The sequence below is a fragment of the Cannabis sativa genome, chromosome 7, assembly GCF_029168945.1.
Source record: "Cannabis sativa cultivar Pink pepper isolate KNU-18-1 chromosome 7, ASM2916894v1, whole genome shotgun sequence".
NCBI classification, from domain to species: Eukaryota; Viridiplantae; Streptophyta; class Magnoliopsida; order Rosales; family Cannabaceae; genus Cannabis; species Cannabis sativa.
Genome location: NC_083607.1, coordinates 53,858,464 through 53,878,218, shown reverse-complemented (window position 1 = coordinate 53,878,218; position 19,755 = coordinate 53,858,464). Strand labels below are relative to the sequence as shown.

Sequence of the window (19,755 nt, the reverse complement as noted above, 5' to 3'; positions counted from 1 at the left end):
TGATCCTTAGGTTACAATCTATTTTCAGATTTGTAACTCCTCATTTGTTACAATTTATGTGTATTATTATACTATAATGATATAATATAACCTCCAACACATAATATATATTAATCTCATATTAATATATAATTTGTCACATTGAAATATTTTAATCTATTTTATATTATATATAATAATATAACAGTATGTTCCACAACCATACGCTCCTGAGGATGAGGTACAACCTCAAACTTATGCTGAGAAGTTTATTTCCCTCAACGACCAAGGTATCCTGTACAATTTCGATGACCATGCCGCCCTTAATCAGCAAGCACATCTCTGCTCTGACAACATCGACAACATTGTGGCCCAAGCGTATTTGTACGAGCATGTTGGTAAAATCAATGTTCACTGCACGGACTACGATGATTCACATGCCCGGATTCTGGTGTCAGAAATCCTGCAAGAGGACGCTGAAATCCCAATCCCAATTGAAGGGTGCAGATATGTTAGGGACGTATCACAGATGTTCCTTCCTTGGCCTAAACACTTAATTCTAACAACGAGGTAACTTCTCTTATAAATTAATTCTAAATGATTAGTGGAGTTTGAATATCTTCAATATTCATCCGTAGTGAAGTAGGTTCTGCGAATATATGTGCTGCGGTGGGATGGATGAACAAACTACTGTTATATATGTGTTATTTGTCGTTATACAGGCATGTTTAAAATTTTCGGGGCATTCAATTACAACTGTTATTCTGCCAAAATTTCGGTAGAATTTGGATAAAATTTGATATATTATATTCCGTTTTGTTTAGGGTCCACTCGCTCAACCACCCTCAAGACGTGATGCGTCAAAGGGGAAAGCTCCGATGCTTTCTCCACAAGGCGGTGGTGCACGGGAAGATGACTTGTTCACGGAAGAGAAGATGGCGTTGATCCCTAATTCGCTAAAATGGATGATTCGTGAATTCCTGAGGCTCAAAGATAAACGTGATATAATCACAATTCCTGTCCCTCGATGATTCATTGCACCGCGTACCCAGATCACGTTATCTGGAGAGGATTTGCAGCAGGTTGCTACGTGTGACTACATCGGCAACCAAGGAATGCTGTTTGGAATGATGTATACTCTTCTTTAATCTAATTAACCTTATATATCAAATTATAGTCAAATTATTATAAGACACTAACACTTTTTTTGGCAGGCACATATTGGAGAGCATCAACGGTCTGAGAAAAATTTTCAAGTTTTACGACCCAGAGCTTCTCGTAGTGCATGGGAACACCAATGAAGAAAAGATTCAGTCTTTTGACGATGCGGCAAGACAATTGGCTAATTAGTTATCATTAATGAATAACAACCACCAAAGGTTCTTTATTCCTTAGAATATCGGGTAAACTCTATTTAATTCTTTAGTGCTAATTGTTCATTTCTATATTATGACTTCAAATTATTTTTATACTATCTTACTTATATTCCAATATAATTTTCTAGGATGCATGGGACGCTAGTGGTGGTTACGCCAAGGAAAATTATCCATTTAAACCATGTAAGTGGCCGCCCAATTCCCGAAGAAATAGAACAAATGATCGGAAAGTAATAATTTAATGACTTCTTATGTAACAAATTTAAATTAACTAACGAATTGAAATGCTAATATAATTTTTCAAAACAGGGCATTCATGTATATAGGGGACGCATATCAGTATCTTGGGCCGTGGCTAGGAATTAACCAAGCAAACTGTCAAAGACAACCTAAAAGCCAAGAATGTGGTTTTTATGTTTTGAAATATATCACTAACATCGTCGCACGTGCAAACCCTAGCCGTTACATACAAGATCAAAAAGCTGTAAGTTTTAATTATTGATTATAGTATATAAATTCTATAATAACAAATATATAATATACATATATATAAACTAATATAAATTTTTAATTTTTTTAACAGTTTGGGGGTAAGAAGCAATACGATCCAAAAACGGAATTGTTACCACTACAGCGAAAGTGGATAGAACAATTGATGGCGATGATTCACGTTGACGATTGAGGTTGAAAGGCCCAAGAATTTTCCTTCATTATGTAATTTTTATAGATTAACTTGTAGTTAGATTTATTAACTTATTAATATTTTTGACTAATTTTACATTAGTGTTTGTGTAATATTTAATTACTTTTATGAAATGAAATTATGTATTTTACCCAAATTTAAATAATATTTAATTTACGTTATAAAAAATAAATTTATAATTTAAATTGAATAAAATAATATATAAATTAATAAATATATAATTAAAATTATATAATTAAATTAAAAAAAATTGAAAAAACTGAAATTCGCTTGCTTTTGGCGTCGGTTGCTACGCCACATATGGCGTCGGTTATTGACTAGGAACCGACGCCATAGGGGTACATATAGCGTCGGTTCATATAAACCCTTTAGCGATCAGCGTCGGTAGCGAATTTCACGAAAACTGACGCTGAAAGGGCTTAAAAACTGCCTCTAAAGGGGATTTTTGTAGTAGGGATACTAGATATATTTATAATATAATTTATTTTTGGTTGTAGAATCCAAAATTAATATGAAAGTAAAATGTAAATAATAATAAAAAATGAACAAATATATTTCAGCACAATATTATCTCAATATATCTCAATACAATATTATTAAATAATATATAGGTGAGTAAAAAAAAATAATTAAAATCAATGAAACCCATATGTAACATTACAAACAAAACTTTTTATGATTCTACTGAAATGATAAAGAGTCATACTAGATATTAAAAGTAAAATTTCATGAAGAGTTATTTCATGACACCTAAAAAAAAATACATAAAGAAAATAATAAACACAAACATGTAATATTATTTTTTCTAAACCATGACTCTAAAATTGTTAGAAAAGAAAAAAGAAGAAGGCAAAAATCAATTATTTTTACCTTAATATATTTCTTCAATCACGTGAGGGGAGGAATTCTTTAATGGCTTTAAAAGAGAAGAGAGATGTCTTTGGGAAGAAAAGAATTTTTTTTTTTCTGATTTGATGGTAAAGTAAATTTAGACAAAAAAAAAGTAAGAAATAGAAAAGATAAATTATCCTTCTACTATTTAGTTGTCATTGGTATAATGAGAATTCATAAAATTAATGCAATGCCAATTATAATAAAATTTCATTACAAATATTAAAAACACAAACCAAATATTATAGAAATAATTGCATATTAATACGTTTATTTTAAATTATTTAAGAATTTCTTGTCAGTTTTTTTATTAATGTTAATACCGCAATAGGCATACCGAGACTATTGTTCATTATTTTTGTGTTATTTCTCTCTCTCTTTCTCATTTCACGCATTGTACATCAACATGTTCTCTTTTCTTCTTTTCTCCATTCACACGCACGCACATCACTATATTTTTTTTTCTTTTTCAACTTCTTATTTTTTTTTTAAGCTTTTCACTTTTACAACATTTACTACATTATATTGTTGATATTAAAAAAATAATTTATCTTCCTTTTTATCTTTTATATATTAAATAAGTTACTAAAAGATATTTTTTTATTTTTATATTTGTAGATTATATAAAAATAAATTTATTTTTATAACAATATTTTAATAAGGTAACCTTAAGGTATCTTAAACAATAAAATAACATAATAAAGTCTAAAAATATAAAAAAGAAACAAAAAAGTTTATTTTAATATTAATCGTCCTTTTATGTTTCTCACATATTAAAATGATAATTTTATTATTTATATATGTGTACAATTCTAAAATAAATTTTTTAATGAAAAAGTAACTAATTGATATCTTATTCAAATCAAAAGCAACTAAATGGTTGTTTTTTTTTTCAAAACTCCCAAAAAGCGAAAATTTTTAGAAATGAGAATTTTTCAGTTTTTTCTAATTCCGGTAATTGTTTAGAATTTTGGTATGTAGGCTGACGTGGCACAACGGTATTTATGCAAATAATTCTGTTAAAAGTATTTTTATAAATAAAATTATTTTTAGGTATAATATTGAAAATCCCCAATATTATAATAGTGACTTTTATTCCATTACAATCTTATCCCATTAAACCAAACGTGCTTAGTTCTCTAAATTTCCAAGCAATATGTAACGTATACATTTTACCTCAAATTATATAGCAATTAGCAAGCAACATATAACTCTCATTATTTAATAAAAAAGAACACTCACAACTCACAAGTCTTTTAGCGAAAAAACTATTATAAATATGGGTATGTTAAAAAATACCACTTTTATTAATTAATTAATTAAATTTACTTTTAATTTTATATTTTATTGAAACATACCTCTTTTTATGTGTATTGTACCCAAAATACTCTGACATAAAAGAGTCACATGGAGAATATCTTTAAGTGGTAGGAGCAAAATTGGTACAATATTAAAAAAAAAAAAAGTAAAAATGATAGACTTTAAAAAAGAGGATAAAAATAAAAGAAGACAATATAAAAAGAGTATAAAGTATAATTTCCTCTATACAATATAATCATTTCCTTTTACTAAGATATATTTAGAGTAATTATCTTCCTTATTTGTTCTTGAAGTATTAACCTTATCAATAATTATAAATATATTTGTGGTGAAATTCTTTTAATATTTATAATTATTATACATATAATTTTAATAAAAAATTAATGACAAAAGAATCTTCTATTACAATTTTATTGAAGAATCTTTTTTTTGCTGTTGATGAGTATCAACTAAATTTATTAAACACAGTTAAGAGATATGTGACAACATATTATTAAGCCACATATTACTAAATAATTATTTATTTAAAAATAATTTTAATAATATATTTAACTAATTAAAAAACAGATAAATTATTATGTTGTATATTTTTTTTGTCAATAAATTGTATCATTTTTTAATAAATTAAGGTTACCAAAATAAATAATTCATTAAACAGTTTTTGTGAACTGGTTTATTATATTATAATATATTATTTTAGGAATATTTTTTTATTAAATTATGATATATATTATTTTGAACTGATATATTATGCATTAATGAAGGCTTTTTGTCTTTCTTTTTCCTTAAAACAATATATGACAATTTAATAAATTTATTCAACAATATTGTTGAATGAATTAATTATTTTTGTAAACTAAGTTTTTTTAATATCTATTCTATATAAAGTGTGCCTATATAATTGATTTCTTGGTTTATGAGAAATTTATGGCTATTTTTTTATTTTATTAATAAAAATAAAATAATTTATGAATTCAAAATCCAAATCAAAAGAAACGATTTGATTTAAGCATGCGATATTCGATTTCTCTTATCTGACTTCTCATATTATTCACGACGTGGTTTAAGAAGCTATGCCTCAAATCTCGATTTTCATATTTTCATCATTTTGGTTGTGTTCGGAGAAGAAGAAGAAGAACGAGCGACAGGAGGCCTGTACCGGAAGAGATCGTCCATGGGAGACGCTGGAGGGAGAGCACCGTCATGGGTTCTGGTTTTGTTCTGGGTTAAACGAACGGGTTCGAAAATCTTCAAGCCAAATTTCTATATCTCCATTTTCCCCAATTTCTAAGCACCGACGACGAATTAGGTTTTTGTTCATTTGGCTAATTCGACCAGATATCGGTCGGATCAAATGTATTGTCACCAGAGTATCCGATTGTATGACGCCAGCGCCAATGTGCTTCGAAGTGAGTTCAGGCACGGCGGTGCCGTTCTCGACTGTTGCTTCCACGATGATTCTTCCGGGTTTAGTGCCGGCGCCGACAATACAGTGAGACAGTGAGACGGTTAGTTCGTTTTTTCTTTTTTCATATGCTTTAGTTTTCTGTTTGGTTGTTCTATTGATAATTATAATTTGATTGATTTTGGTATTTTAGGCTTGTTTTTAACTACAATAAGGAGGACATTCTAGGTTGACATGATGCACCTGTACGGTGTGTTGAGTACTCTTATGCAGCAGGTTCGGTTTTTTGTATTTTTAACTTTGTTTCCATTTCAGATTTACTTTACATTGTCTTTTTGTATTCTATGATGATTTAGGCATTGGAGCATGTAATACTTTTCTTAGAGTGTATTGTTGAGATAATATGCTAATAACTAATCTGTAGCAATCTTACTACTTCAGGTTATAAGATATTGGTTTGGATAGTCCAGCCATTGAAATTATTAGTCACTTCATTTATGTTCTAGCTTATCTTGTTTAAGTTTAATAGTTCACTAATTGCTTCTATTTATTTTTAAATAGCTAATATGCTATGGTATTTACTAATTATTACATTTGTAGTGAGCTAAACCTTTTAATTCATAACATACTTTACTTGTTCACAATTGAAGATTAGAATAAGATATAATAAACTTTCTGTTGTCCTGGTCTGTTGATGGTTGCAGGTCAGTTAATTACAGGAAGTTGGGACAAAACACTGAAGTGTTGGGACCCTTAGAGGAGCAAGTGGGCAGGAGCGCACCCTTGTTGGGACATATGCTCAACCTGAGCGTGTATACTCTCTTTCATTAGCTGGAAATCGTTTAGTTGTTACAGTGTTTCTCTTACTACTTGTACATTGGTCGTGTTTTATTTTCATGCTGTCTACTTTTAAGTTTTAAGGATGTATATGGCTAAGCAACTTTGGTTATTGTATTATCATTGCTGATACATAGTTGAGTATTTTTAGCTTTACACTGTGAAATTTCGTTAAAGGCTAGATGAATGCTAATACATGATGGTTTCCGAGATTGAAAACAGATGGAGATATACAACTTCCTACTATTGCAATAGTGGCATCTTTCAATAGAAACAAAAAAGTATCACTATATCTAATTTTTGTTTCAGTAGGCAGAAAATGATCTCATATTTTTTGGATTGGTATGCATGAGGAGCACAACACACTTTTAATTTCTATGCAGGGTGATATTCTATTTTTAAGTATGAGCAAGGAACTCATTTGCACAAATCAGCTTCCTCTGTTTTCTATTATTATTTTCCACTTAAAATGTCAGCTTCCTTTGTATACAAGTAAACCTTTCATTATCGAGATATGACTGCTCTCCTTTAAACTATGAAAATCAGCTTTAATAAATCTTAATTACTTAGATGTACTTCATTCCATTGAACCAACAAGATATTTTGTGAAAATTTATAGTTAATAACATGAGGTTAGTTACCTCTTCATTCCGCTATATTATATACTTTACTTTGTGCTTGTTCTTTCTTTATCTGATTTTTTAGCAGAAATCTTGACAAGAAATTAATTGATAATTAAGTAATTTTTTAGCTCCACTATGTCTATGTATTTGTGTATTTCTTTCAATCGACATTTGTATAATGTTGAAGTATAACTACTATTTCTTGCCTTGTTCATAGTATGAGTTACATTATTTATTAATTATAATTATTCATAAGGAAAAATGCATCACATATGGTCGATGGAGTGGATGGAAAGCTTTGGATTAGAGATCACGAATGACACATTTATAATATACATAGATTCACTTAAAGCCCAAATTTTCTTATTAATTTATCTATGTATTTACACATTATTTTGTTTATAATTTTATAACTTCACTGTTATTGTTTTTAATGTATTTTACTAACAATTAATTTTATTTTAAATTTTACAAAATATATTACCTAAAATATACTAAATTAATGGGACGTAAAATAAAATATTATTAAAATAAAACTAAATATAAATGCCTTGACACGTAACACTCATTTAACCGTTAATTTATATTGATTTATAGCTTAATTATATTTTTTATTTTGTATATCTATTGTCTAATATGAAAACAGGTGAATAAATGACTACAATATATACAACAATTAAGAATATTATTCCAACTACAGAAAGTTGGAAGATTAAAATAAGTGTTAGAAAAATCTGAAAAGTGGACATCTACTGTACTTAATATGTTATTGAAATTAAGTTAAAAGTAAAAATGATACTAACAATATTATTATGCATTTTACAGTGCTATAGCATATGTTGAACTTGATGACAATACAAACAACCTATCTGCTGTCTTGTTCACATATCTTGTGGAAAAAATATTTTCGTGTACTGCTGTCCAACTAATGGAATATAATGCAGAGTTGTAGTTTTAAATAAATAAAATAGTTTTACTAGCCTTTCATAAAAAGATTTTTTTAATTAAATGAATTATGAAGACCATGTCTAATCATCTTAAATGAAAATTCATTACTATCTACAGGAACACCACCGTTTTGTCGACACTACCAAATTCAATTTATCAACGAAACAATGGACAATCCAGTTATATGCGGACCCGGCTAGAATGAAAAGTGCAAAATACAAAAATTACACTATTGTCTCTATTGAAGCAAAGGAAGATTAAAATACACCCATGAGTATCATTAATTAGTTTTCTCATTTACAATTTTTAGGCAAATGTTATTTCATATTATCAACAATTTAGAAATTGATTTTTAATTTTCTTTTTTATCTTACACACATTTAAGTTATGTTTCCTTAAGTATTGGAACATTAATTTTTAGTTTATTTTTTGATTAACTTAAGAACATATTTAAATTATCAAGCTTTCTTAAAAACTAATATATTGCATCCGGTATTTAATTTTAATTGTAAAAATTATAAATTATATTATTTAGATACACATAATAATAAACTCACCTAATAACAAATAATAATTTTCCTTTAATTTTTAATTCTATCACTTTTAAATATTGCAAAAAAAAAAAATAACTATCATAAAATTTAGTATACATTTTTATCAAAAAAAAAAAAAAATAGTATACGCGCTCGCACGTAACTTTTCGCGTATATATATATATATTTATATATACATTTAATAGTTTTTCTCTTTTTATAAAAAAAATAATTAAATAATTAATTATTTAACATGTGGCCCAATAACATGTGGCCACATGTGTCTTAGTTGGCATCTAAGGGATCTAGTTGGCACTTAATAGCAAAAAAAAAAGTTCCTCGACAAAATTGTAACAGTAGGGCTTTCTGCTGCTATATTTTTATTAAGATTATATATATAATAGTTGTAAATATTAAGATAATTTAAGTGCAATTATCTTATAATTATACAATAATGAGTCCAAACAAATGAACTTTTAAATTACAAGTTAAAATTCAGTAGATAAAACAGTGAATTTTGTTCACTGATATAGTAACACCACCCAAAAGCAGTACATCACTTTCAAAACATTGACTCAATTTTACAAATGAACATCATACATACAAACGATAACATATCATCTCCACACCAATCAATGCAAACATATAACTTAATTGATTAAACTAACAATGATGACCATTCACTTACATGTTTTCACAAGTACCTTCTGATATATTATTACTCGAATATTCATCTTCAGGCGTGGGTGGAAAAAGAGGAGGAATACTCTGTTCGTGCCTGAAGAAATTTTCAGGGTCAACATCAGTCTTCACCCTCACCAATCTGTAGAAATTATTACACTTGAAATACCTTGTTCCCCAAGAAATTGCTTCTATGAAACTTGAACAGTTGTTAGTATTAACTCCAAGATCAAGATCTCTATAGTTCACATAAGCTTCCCTTGGAAATCTAGACACATATGGACCCATGTAATCGTAAAGCCTTTGAATCCACTTCACGTGTTTAGCTGAACTTTTTGGGCTTCCATCGAACCAAGCCGTAAGGTATTGAATCATGAAAATGACTCCTTTTCTGTGTGGAAATGGGATTTGGGTCTCTGGAATTCTGCTCATCATTCCCCCATATGGTGTCCAAATCGTTAAAGGAGTATCTTCTTCCAAAAACCTTTTCCAAACCCCTTCTAGTGTTGTTTCTGGTATTGGGTCAGTCACAAAATCAGATTTTGCTTTGAAGTAAACTTTTGATGTCGTTTTCCCTTGGAGCAAAATCTCAGGTGGGGTTCCACTTGGGTATGTTCCAGAGATGTAAACCACAGATTCAATCCAGCTCATTTCAACACAATCTTTTCTTGTCAAACCCAATTCAGGAAAACTCTTACGCATAACATCAAGGAGTCTGTTAGTGTCTCCAAGAAACAGAGCTTGGTAAGAAGTGGAAATAGTCTTTTGAGTTGTGTTCTTGCCTTTATTAACCGATTGTATAATCACTCTTATGAATAGATCTTCATTAAGTTTATCAACAACTTGTTGCCACCTATGAAGAAGCTTAGTTGCTCCTTGTTCCAACGTTTTACTAACTGTAAAAACTGTCACTTTGGCTGGAACTTGTACTAGCTCAATCTTCCACCATAATATGATGCCGAAACTAGCTCCACCACCACCTCTTATGGCCCAAAACAGGTCTTCTCCCATGGCTTTTCTGTCAAGTAATCTTCCCTTTGCATCAACAATTTTAGCATCAACAACATTATCAGCTCCCAAACCAAATTTTCTCATCATGGAGCCATAGGCGCCACCGGTTATGTGACCTCCAACGCCTAGAGTGGTGCAGAGTCCAGCAGGGTAGCCATGGACTCTGCTCTTCTGATAAATTCTGTAATAAACCTCGCCGATGGTGGCACCGGCCTGAATCCATGCCGCCTTGTTCTTGATGTCCACTTCGACTGTTCTGAGGTTTGCAAGGTCTAAAAGGAAAAAAGGGGTTTCAATTTGTGAAACGTAGGAGAGACCCTCATAATCATGGCCTCCACTTCGGACTCTGAGGTATAATTTGAGCTTTTTTGAGCAAATAACAGCTGCTTGGACATGGGAATCGTGTAAAGGTGTGAAGATGAACTGAGGTTTTGGGAGTTGAGGAGTTAAGTATCTGAGGTTTTGAGCTGAAGATTGAAGGACTGAAGTGTAGAGAGAAGTGTTTGGAGCAAAGAATAGTATGTTTGAGAGTGGTAACACTGAAAAATCTGAATTAATTGAGACACATTGGATGAAGTTTTCTAGTGTTGAAGTAGCTGATTCTGCCAATGGATTTAACTGTACAAGTACAAGAAAAAATATTATGGCTAATTTGAGAAGTTTCATTTTTCTTTTTCTTTGGGTGTGCGTTTAGTTTGCTCTTTTAGGTTTCTTTTGAGCATAGATATATAAATCCTTTATCTTTTATAATATATATATATATATATATACATATTTATATAATGATGAAATCTTTGAGAAGAGGTTAGTGTTGGCATCAATTGGGTCATCGGTCTCTAAAACTTAGTCATGAATAACTTGGCGATGGCTCCATTTTAATGTTGACTTATAAACTTAGGAGAACCACGTGAATTTCCACTTATATAATGTGTAGTTATATATAGAGATGGAAATTGGTTGGTTAATGTACGGGAAATGTAATTTCCGCCCCCATCCCCACTACCTATTTATACCCCCATCCCCGCCCCATCCCCGTCTAATAACCAACGGATTCGGGGTAGGAGAATACCCATCGGTTATGGGGAACCCATCGGGTATCCATTAAGGTAAAATGAAAAAAAAAAAACATTAATTTAAAATAATTGAAAAAAATAAATTAAACCAATATTCTCACAAATATTTATTATGCATTCATAATTCATAGAAGATAAAAGATAAAACTACTTAAAAAAAGCATAACTTAATAGAAAATAAAAATTAAATATGTCTCAAAGTTTGAAAAAAAAACAAAAAAAAATTATATATATCTATATCGGGGTCGGATATGGTGCGGATAGTATTATCCCCGCCCCCGCCCCCGCCCCATCCCCGCTTTGGGTATTGAAATTGTCCCCCACCACCGCCCCATTAATTACTAAGATGGGGAATCCCACCCCATTAGGTGCGGGTCACCGCGGTTACCCATCTCTGCGGTATAAATTTCCATCTCTAGTTATATATGACTAAAGATCATTAATAAATTATAATGGTGAACCATTCCATATAGAATCTTTACACTAATTTATTTTAATGATATACTAAATTAATATGTATTAAATTTTATACTAATAATGATATTAGATTTTAGATTCACACTAAATTAGGGCATAATTTTTTTTTTCATTATTACCATTCTTTTAATTTATTTTAAAATATAATTATTAATTATTTGTTGGCAGTGTATATAATTATATCATAATTTAATTATTATTATATTATTAATATAAATAATATAAAATATGAGATTTTTAAATAAATAAAATTATTTAGTGTTGAATTATTAGAGTTATTATTAAAAGTAAGAAAATATTCATCAAATTGGTGAAAAATGTAAACCGAAATGAAGTAACCAATAAAGATGGTCTAATAAGAGTTTAGAGATATTGAGGTTTATTTTACAGGAATATATTATCTCTCGATTACTCTAAGAGGAAAGTTAATAAAAAAAATAGTATTTGGAAATGATTGGTTTATGATTTAGAAATTATGTTTTTCAAAAGAGTAAATTTGAAATAAGTTGTATGTAAAAAATTATTTCAAAAATTGTGAGTGACTCTAATAATATTCATTATGTTTTATGAAAATTAAATTGGTAGTTGGTTGGTAATCTGAAAAGGTAATGTAAATAAATATTTGAATTTTTTTTTTGGAATCAATGATTTGAAATTTCAAAAAACATAAAATTATGTTTTCTTTTTTAAACCAAAAACTAAAAAAATTATTTGGATTTAGTTCTTAAAAATTTTCAATCACATATTTTATATGTATCCTGTAACGCCTTATTAGATTAGGCAAGTTAATATATTTTCTAATTACTATATACTCCTTTATTAATCAATAGATTTATTAAAAAAATATAAATAATTAATCTTTTTTTTTATAAATTAACTTAAACTAATGAAAACATACAATACATATTCTGGGATCGTGTTTAAAAAATTACAACTAATTTCCAAAAGATAGAAAAATTATCGCCTAGCGACTATCAAAATAAAGCCCAACTATCCTAAAGATAACTGTCCTAAAGATATGAATACTCCAGGTTTAACCGCCTTAAAATGTACAATCTTCATCTAGTCTAAGTTCACTGTTGCTCAACATTTACTTTGTCTTTGCCTACACATATAAATTGAAAAACCGTATTTTTGCAAATGTCAGTTATATATAAGAAAATATAAAATTGTATGCGTCTGCAGAAGCAGAAAGTAATTCTGCTACAGCAAAACAAAACAGGCAGAATATAAAATATTTGCAGAAAAATAAATAACTTGACACAAGAGATTTATACGTGGTATCAGTGTTCTCACGAACACTCCTAGTCCACGGGGCCACGCCCAGAGAATGAAATCAATTAATAAAGTATCAACAATTACAAAGACAATTGACTTAAACAAGTTTAGACTCCCTCTAAATTATTGCCGCAATCCTTTGTAATGCACTTTATGAATCTGACTTCTGAAACACCTTCAAGCCCGAACTCCCTTCGTCTTTGAAGTGTGAATGCTTACTTCCTCCCGAAGTAAGGCTTCAACAAGTCTTCTCCCGAAGACCAGGTGCTTACTTCCTCCCGAAGTAAGGCTTTATCAAGTCTTCTCCCGAAGACCAATCTCTTGTTTAGTCAAGTAGTTCTTCACAACCTCTAGGACAGAGTAAGAACAGAAATAAACAACTAGAACCTAGATGAACAACTAGGCTCTCACAAAACAAATAAACACTCTTCTCTCAAAAAGATAAATGCAAAAAATGAATAATGGAAGAGCTAATTCGAATGGCTGCTCTCTAGGCTCTATTTATAGAACATAGAAACCTTAGAGACAGTCACAAGATCGAATCTACAGCTGTACAAAAACTTTCCTAAGAAAACACGATCTGCAGCATCAGATTCGGATGATGACGCAGCAGATCAGACCAGAAACGAGAAACTTGCTATAATCGGGTCCGATCCTCTATGAATGCTTGATTCGTGCCAAAAACAGATTAGATATTCTGATTGTATCAAGATACAATCGAAATTAATAAGGAAAAGGCAATAATCAAAGTTTCCCTAAAAAAGACAACTTTCCAAAAGAGAATTGCTTCTCTTTTAAGAACTTTCCAAACAAAGGAAAGTTCAGCTGAAAAGTGCAACTTTCCTAACAAGAAAAAGAGCAACTACAAACCGAATAAACAAGGTAAGAAATTAGTTATGAATGCACAAGAATCTTACCATAAAAGAAAAAATATTTTGTCAACTAACTTGCCAAAAAAAGACTTTACAATCTCCCCCTTTGGCACTTTAGATGAACAAAATATATTTTTTTAACACAAAGTACCTGCAAATTAAAGTTAGCAAGAACAAATAACAACTCCCCCTGAGTAACACACTCGAAATTGTAAAACAACAAAACAACATGCTAACTTTTAATCCAAATAAGTTCACAAGTACCAAACACAACTCCCCCTGGAGAAAAGGGTCCAGAGTTGATAAAAACAAATTGAATGTTCAATAAATATGCACATTAATTAAAAAATATTTTGACAACTATATTTCCAAAAAAAAAGACCTAACAATCTCCCCCTTTGGCACTTTAGATAATCAAAATATTATTAATTAACAAACACCTACAAAACAAAGTTAGCTAAACAAACATAAAAACTCTCCCTGAGAAGTACAAAATTAAACCAAAAGAAAAAGCTAACTTTGACCAAAGACGACAAACACAAACACAAACACAAACACAGAAACACAGACCTCAACTCCCCCTAAACAGTTGAGTATACAATTAAAACCCCAATTACTCTCCCTTTTTGTTTATCTATAAGGGCCAAAGACAAAAAGAAATGAAAATATAGAAATATGTCCAACAAAAACAAAGAGAAAGAAAACTTATGCCCCATAAAGCTTGATCAATGAGGTCAGCTGCTTGGACATCTTTTGCTGAACCTCCTCCATGGCAGCAAGACGATTGGAGCAACAAGAGGAGCATTTGAGGGGGCTTGTTCGGATTCCACCATTTTCCTTGGATGCCCTAGGTTCTTAGTTTTAGCCATGAATTTCTGAAAGGAAGAATGAGAAACAAAGAACAAGAACACAAAGAAATAGGAATCAGGTAGCTAGGTAATGAAAATAAAAGACAAAGGAAGTTGGTTTATATCATCATGTGAGAGAGGATCAAAAGAGGAAATTAACTTAAAAAGAGAAACTACCAGCCGAAGAACACAAAAGGAAACTGCCCCACTATCTTGCAACTCCTTTCCCTCCCTTTTTTTTTTTAACAAAATAAAAGAAAACTACAATAACCAACAAAATTTCCAAAAATAAGACAATCTTTCAAGATTAAAACACATTACCATATAAAAGATCAATCTTTAAATGGAAACATATCAAAATAAATCAAGGAAGAATAAATATTGATACTTACCAATTAAACACAAAATTTCCTTAGCCCATGAATCATATCACCACGCCTCCCTCCTTTTTTTTTTATTTTAAAGAAACCGAAAATAAAATGTGTACAATAAATATAAGAAATTCTAACTAAGCAATTTAATCAAATATCATTAAAAACTGACAAAATAAAATACATGTTATGCTTTCAAAAGAAAATATTTAATCAGTATCTCAAGAACAAATCATACTTAATTGATGTTGAGGAAAAATATATGCATATTACTAAAAATTGTGAACTAGGATTTTCAATTTAATTTAGTAGAGGAGACTTACAAATTTGAACACACTTGTCAGACATAAGTGTGTGCAGTGAAAATAGGATCATTGTCCTTGGCAAGATTTTTCATTTTCGCCTTTTTCAATTTGATCCCGCAACAGGATGCTATGACACCATACTGAAGGTAGCCCTTTTCTATGGTAGTGCATCCTCATCATAGTTGCTTATTACAATGTTCCAGCTTACTCAAAAGATGACTTTCACACCTCAGTATGGGTAGCTCTATTCCAGCAAGGGGCCTGGCAAGACTGAAACAAAATTTGCTCAACTCTGTATAAGTACATTATTTTAATCCTAGACACAAATAAAGAGTAACATGAACCTTTTAACACAACCTCACAATGTATGATAAGAATGATATCCTAACTAATTATAATCCAAAAGCATAAACATGATTTGTCAAATTACAATGAAAGAAGATTAAATGCTAGAAAAGAATCACTTAACAATATTGTACAAAAATATGAACAAGAGAGATTTAAACAATGCAAACTCCCAAAGCCTTTCTGAGGGAGTCAAAGCGACTTGAATCTAGGGCCTTTGTGAAAATATCAGCTAATTGTTTTTCAGTATCAACATATTCTAATTGCAAATTAAGATTTATTTTCAACAAGTTCCCTGATAAAGTGATGCCTTATATCAATGTGCTTTGTTCTAGAATGTTGAACAGGATTTTTAGAAATGTTTATGGCACTGGTATTTTTACATGCAGAATGACAAGTAAGAATAGATGTGAGAGTATAGCAATTATCAACAGATCTAAACCCTTGTAAAATGCATTGTTTATCACTGTTAAGAACAAAACAATGATCATTGTCAAAATTGACGGTATACCCTTGATTACAAATCTGACTAATGCTAAGTAAATTAGCTTTTAGTCCCTCAACAAGCATAACATTTTTCAACCTCGGTAACCCTTCAAAATTGAGAGTTCCCATACCAATGACATTTCCTGTTAAACCATTACCAAACATGACCTCACCACATTGTATTGGTCTGATATTCACTAAAAAATCCTTGTCACCTGTCATATGTCTAGAACAACCACTGTCAAAATACCACATTTGAGAAGCAGCACTTTTATCAGAAAAACCAGCTAGACATTTTTCTTTTTCAATCCATTTTTGTTTCAAAGCACTATGTTTCTTTTGAAAAAAATTTCAAATTACCAAAATAATTTGTTTTAAACATATTTTGCAACGTGAAACATTTAGGCCTGATATGTCCTTTAATACCACAAAAATGACAGATTGGAACAAACCTTCTTACTTGAGATCTTATCCTTTTTGAACTTACTGGAGACTTTGCTTCTGTAGAGGAAATTTTTGTTGCCCCAGATCTTAAATTTGCAGCATCAGGTAAATTCGCTGGAACACTAGATTTTACAAATTTTGTTTTTCCAGAACTTTCAGTACCATTTGATCCAAGACTAGCAAAGCCTCTTTGACCTGCATTCTGAACTTCCTCAAAAATAGAAGATCCAGGGTTAAGCATTGAATATTTTTCTTGAAATTTTCAAGTTCCTTCTTTAATAGAATAATTTCTTCATCTTTTAAACAAAAATCAGTCTCAAATTCTTTAATTTTGAATTCAAGAGATTCAGTTTGATTAGACAATTGTTTATTTATTTTTGACAATGATCTATTTTCAAAAGTAACCTGTATCCACTTTTCATACATAACCTTGTAAGACTCAGCCAGTGACTCCTCACAGATGTTAGATTCATCAGAATCAGAATCAGAATTTTCTTTTTCAATGGTTTTATTCAAACATACCAATCTTTCTTTCACCTGTGAATCACAAACAAACTTAGAAGAAACTGAGATTAGTGCAACATTTTTAGAAATATATTCATCACTATCAGTTTCATCGTCACTCCATGTGACATTGAAACTTTTCTTATTCTTTTTCAGTGTATTTGCACATTCAGATTGAATATGTCCAAAACTATCACATTCCCTGCACTGAATTCCCTTTTTATTAGTCATTGAAGGTTTTGAAAAAATATTTCCTTTGGAGAATTTTGGAAAATTCTTTTCTCACTTATATTTTTCATGTATTTTTGAAAGTTTTTAGTTAACACATCCATCTCATCATCTTATTCATCATCTGAAGTTTCTTTTTCAGCAACATTAAAAGCAATACCTTTACCTCTATCAGCAATGGACTTGGGTTTGTCCTTTTGCTTGATTTGCTGATTCAATTCAAAAGTGCGCAAAGAACCCATTAATTCTTCCACCTTCATTGTGCTAAAGTCTTTAGCCTCCTCCATTGCTAAAAGTTTAGTATCGAACCTCTCTGGAAGAACTCTAACAATTTTTCTCAAAAGAACAGAATCATCAAGTTCTTCACCAAGAGCAAAATATTCATTAGCAATATCAGATAGTTTTTCATAGAATTCAGTTAGGGTTTCATTATCTGACATCCTAAGATCATCAAATTTGGTCTGAAGCATAATATATCTAGAACGCTTAACATTAGATGTTCCTTCAAACTGAGTTTGAAGGATCTGCCAAGCATCCTAAGCAGATTCACAAGAAGATATAAGCTTAATATAACCTTCACCTACTCCATTAAATATGTCATGTAAAGCTTTGCTATTATAAGCAGACAAATTATCATCTTCAGTAGACCATTCAAGTTCAGATTTTAATTTAGAATTACCTTCAGAATCTACCACAACAGGAGGAGACCATCCTGAAAGAACCATCCTTCATGCTTTCTCATTTTGAGACTTGATAAAGGCTCTCATTCTAACCTTCCAATAAGGATAGTTGGAATCATTGAGGAGTGGTGGGCGAACAATAGAAGTTCCTTCTGCAAAGGGAAACATATTGCAAAAACACAAGAAAACATTAAAAGGACCACACTAAGAGTTTAGTGTCCTGCTCTGATACCAATTGAAAATCCGTGTTTTTACAAATGTCAGTTATATATAAGAAAATATAAAACTGTATGCGTCTGCAGAAGCAGAAAGTAATTCTGCTACAGCAAAATAAAACAGGCAGAATATAAAATATTTGCAGAAAAATAAATAACTTGACACAAGAGATTTATACGTGGTATCAGTGTTCGCACGAACACTCCTAGTCCACGGGGCCACGCCAAGAGAATGAAATCAATTAATAAAGTATCAACAATTACAAAGACAATTGACTTAAATAAGTTTAGACTCCCTCTAAATTATTGCCGCAATCCTTTGTAATGCACTTTATGAATCTGACTTCTGAAACACCTTCAAGCCCGAACTCCCTTCGTCTTTGAAGTGTGAATGCTTACTTCCTCCCGAAGTAAGGCTTCAACAAGTCTTCTCCCGAAGACCAGGTGCTTACTTCCTCCCGAAGTAAGGCTTTATCAAGTCTTCTCCCGAAGACCAATCTCTTGTTTAGTCAAGTAGTTCTTCATAACCTCTAGGACACAGTAAGAACAGAAATAAACAACTAGGCTCTCACAAAACAAAGAAACACTCTTCTCTCAAAAAGATAAATGCAAAAAATGAATAATGGAAGAGCTAATTCGAATGGCTGCTCTCTAGGCTCTATTTATAGAACATAGAAACCTTAGAGACAGTCACAAGATCGAATCTACAGCTGTACAAAAACTTTCCTAAGAAAACACGATCTGCAGCATCAGATTCGGATGTTGACGCAGCAGATCAGACCAGAAATGGGAAACTTGCTATAATCGGGTCCGATCCTCTATGAATGCTTGATTCCTGCCAAAAATAGATTAGATATTCTGATTGTATCAAGATACAATCGAAATTAATAAGGAAAAGGCAATAATCAAAGTTTCCCTGAAAAAGACAACTTTCCAAAAGAGAATTGCTTCTCTTTTAAGAAGTTTCCAAACAAAGGAAAGTTCGGCTGAAAAGTGCAACTTTCCTAACAAGGAAAAGAGCAACTACAAACCGAATAAACAAGGTAAGAAATCGGTTATGAATGCACAAGAATCTTACCATAAAAGAAAAAATATTTTGTCAACTAACTTGCCAAAAAAAGACTTTACATAAATAAAATTCGTGGGTCGACAGACTCAATAAGAAAAACATAAACATAAACATAAACATAAAACTTGATTGTGACCAGGCGCTCATACACTTAATCACGACCATATCCTACGTCCAATGCGTACTAGCTTTGGAAAGTTCGTATGACAAAGCCTAGCATATGTATGTTAATATCTCAGTGCAACTCTATGTA

The 19,755-nt window shown here is 30.8% G+C and overlaps 1 protein-coding gene and 1 long non-coding RNA gene across 2 annotated transcripts; one reads left to right on the top strand and one right to left on the bottom strand.

Annotated features, from left to right (window-relative positions):
• Positions 1 to 5,177: 5,177 nt before the first annotated feature.
• On the top strand, positions 5,178 to 6,677 carry LOC133039882 (uncharacterized). The gene is made up of 3 exons (XR_009688827.1): positions 5,178 to 5,777; positions 5,868 to 5,950; positions 6,379 to 6,677. It is a non-coding gene; the product is annotated as an uncharacterized LOC133039882 (long non-coding RNA).
• Positions 6,678 to 8,992: 2,315 nt separating this feature from the next.
• Positions 8,993 to 11,109, bottom strand: LOC115698193 (monolignol oxidoreductase AtBBE-like 13). Its single transcript, XM_030625380.2, has one exon. It carries the CDS (start codon positions 10,971 to 10,973, stop codon positions 9,300 to 9,302), a length of 1,674 nt encoding a protein of 557 aa, XP_030481240.1. The 5' UTR covers positions 10,974 to 11,109; the 3' UTR covers positions 8,993 to 9,299.
• Between the last annotated feature and the right edge of the window lie 8,646 nt (positions 11,110 to 19,755).

Coding starts and splice junctions, on each gene's coding strand:
- LOC115698193 (XM_030625380.2), bottom strand. CDS start 10,973: ATGAAACTTCTCAAATTAGCCATAATATTTTTTCTTGTACTTGTACAG.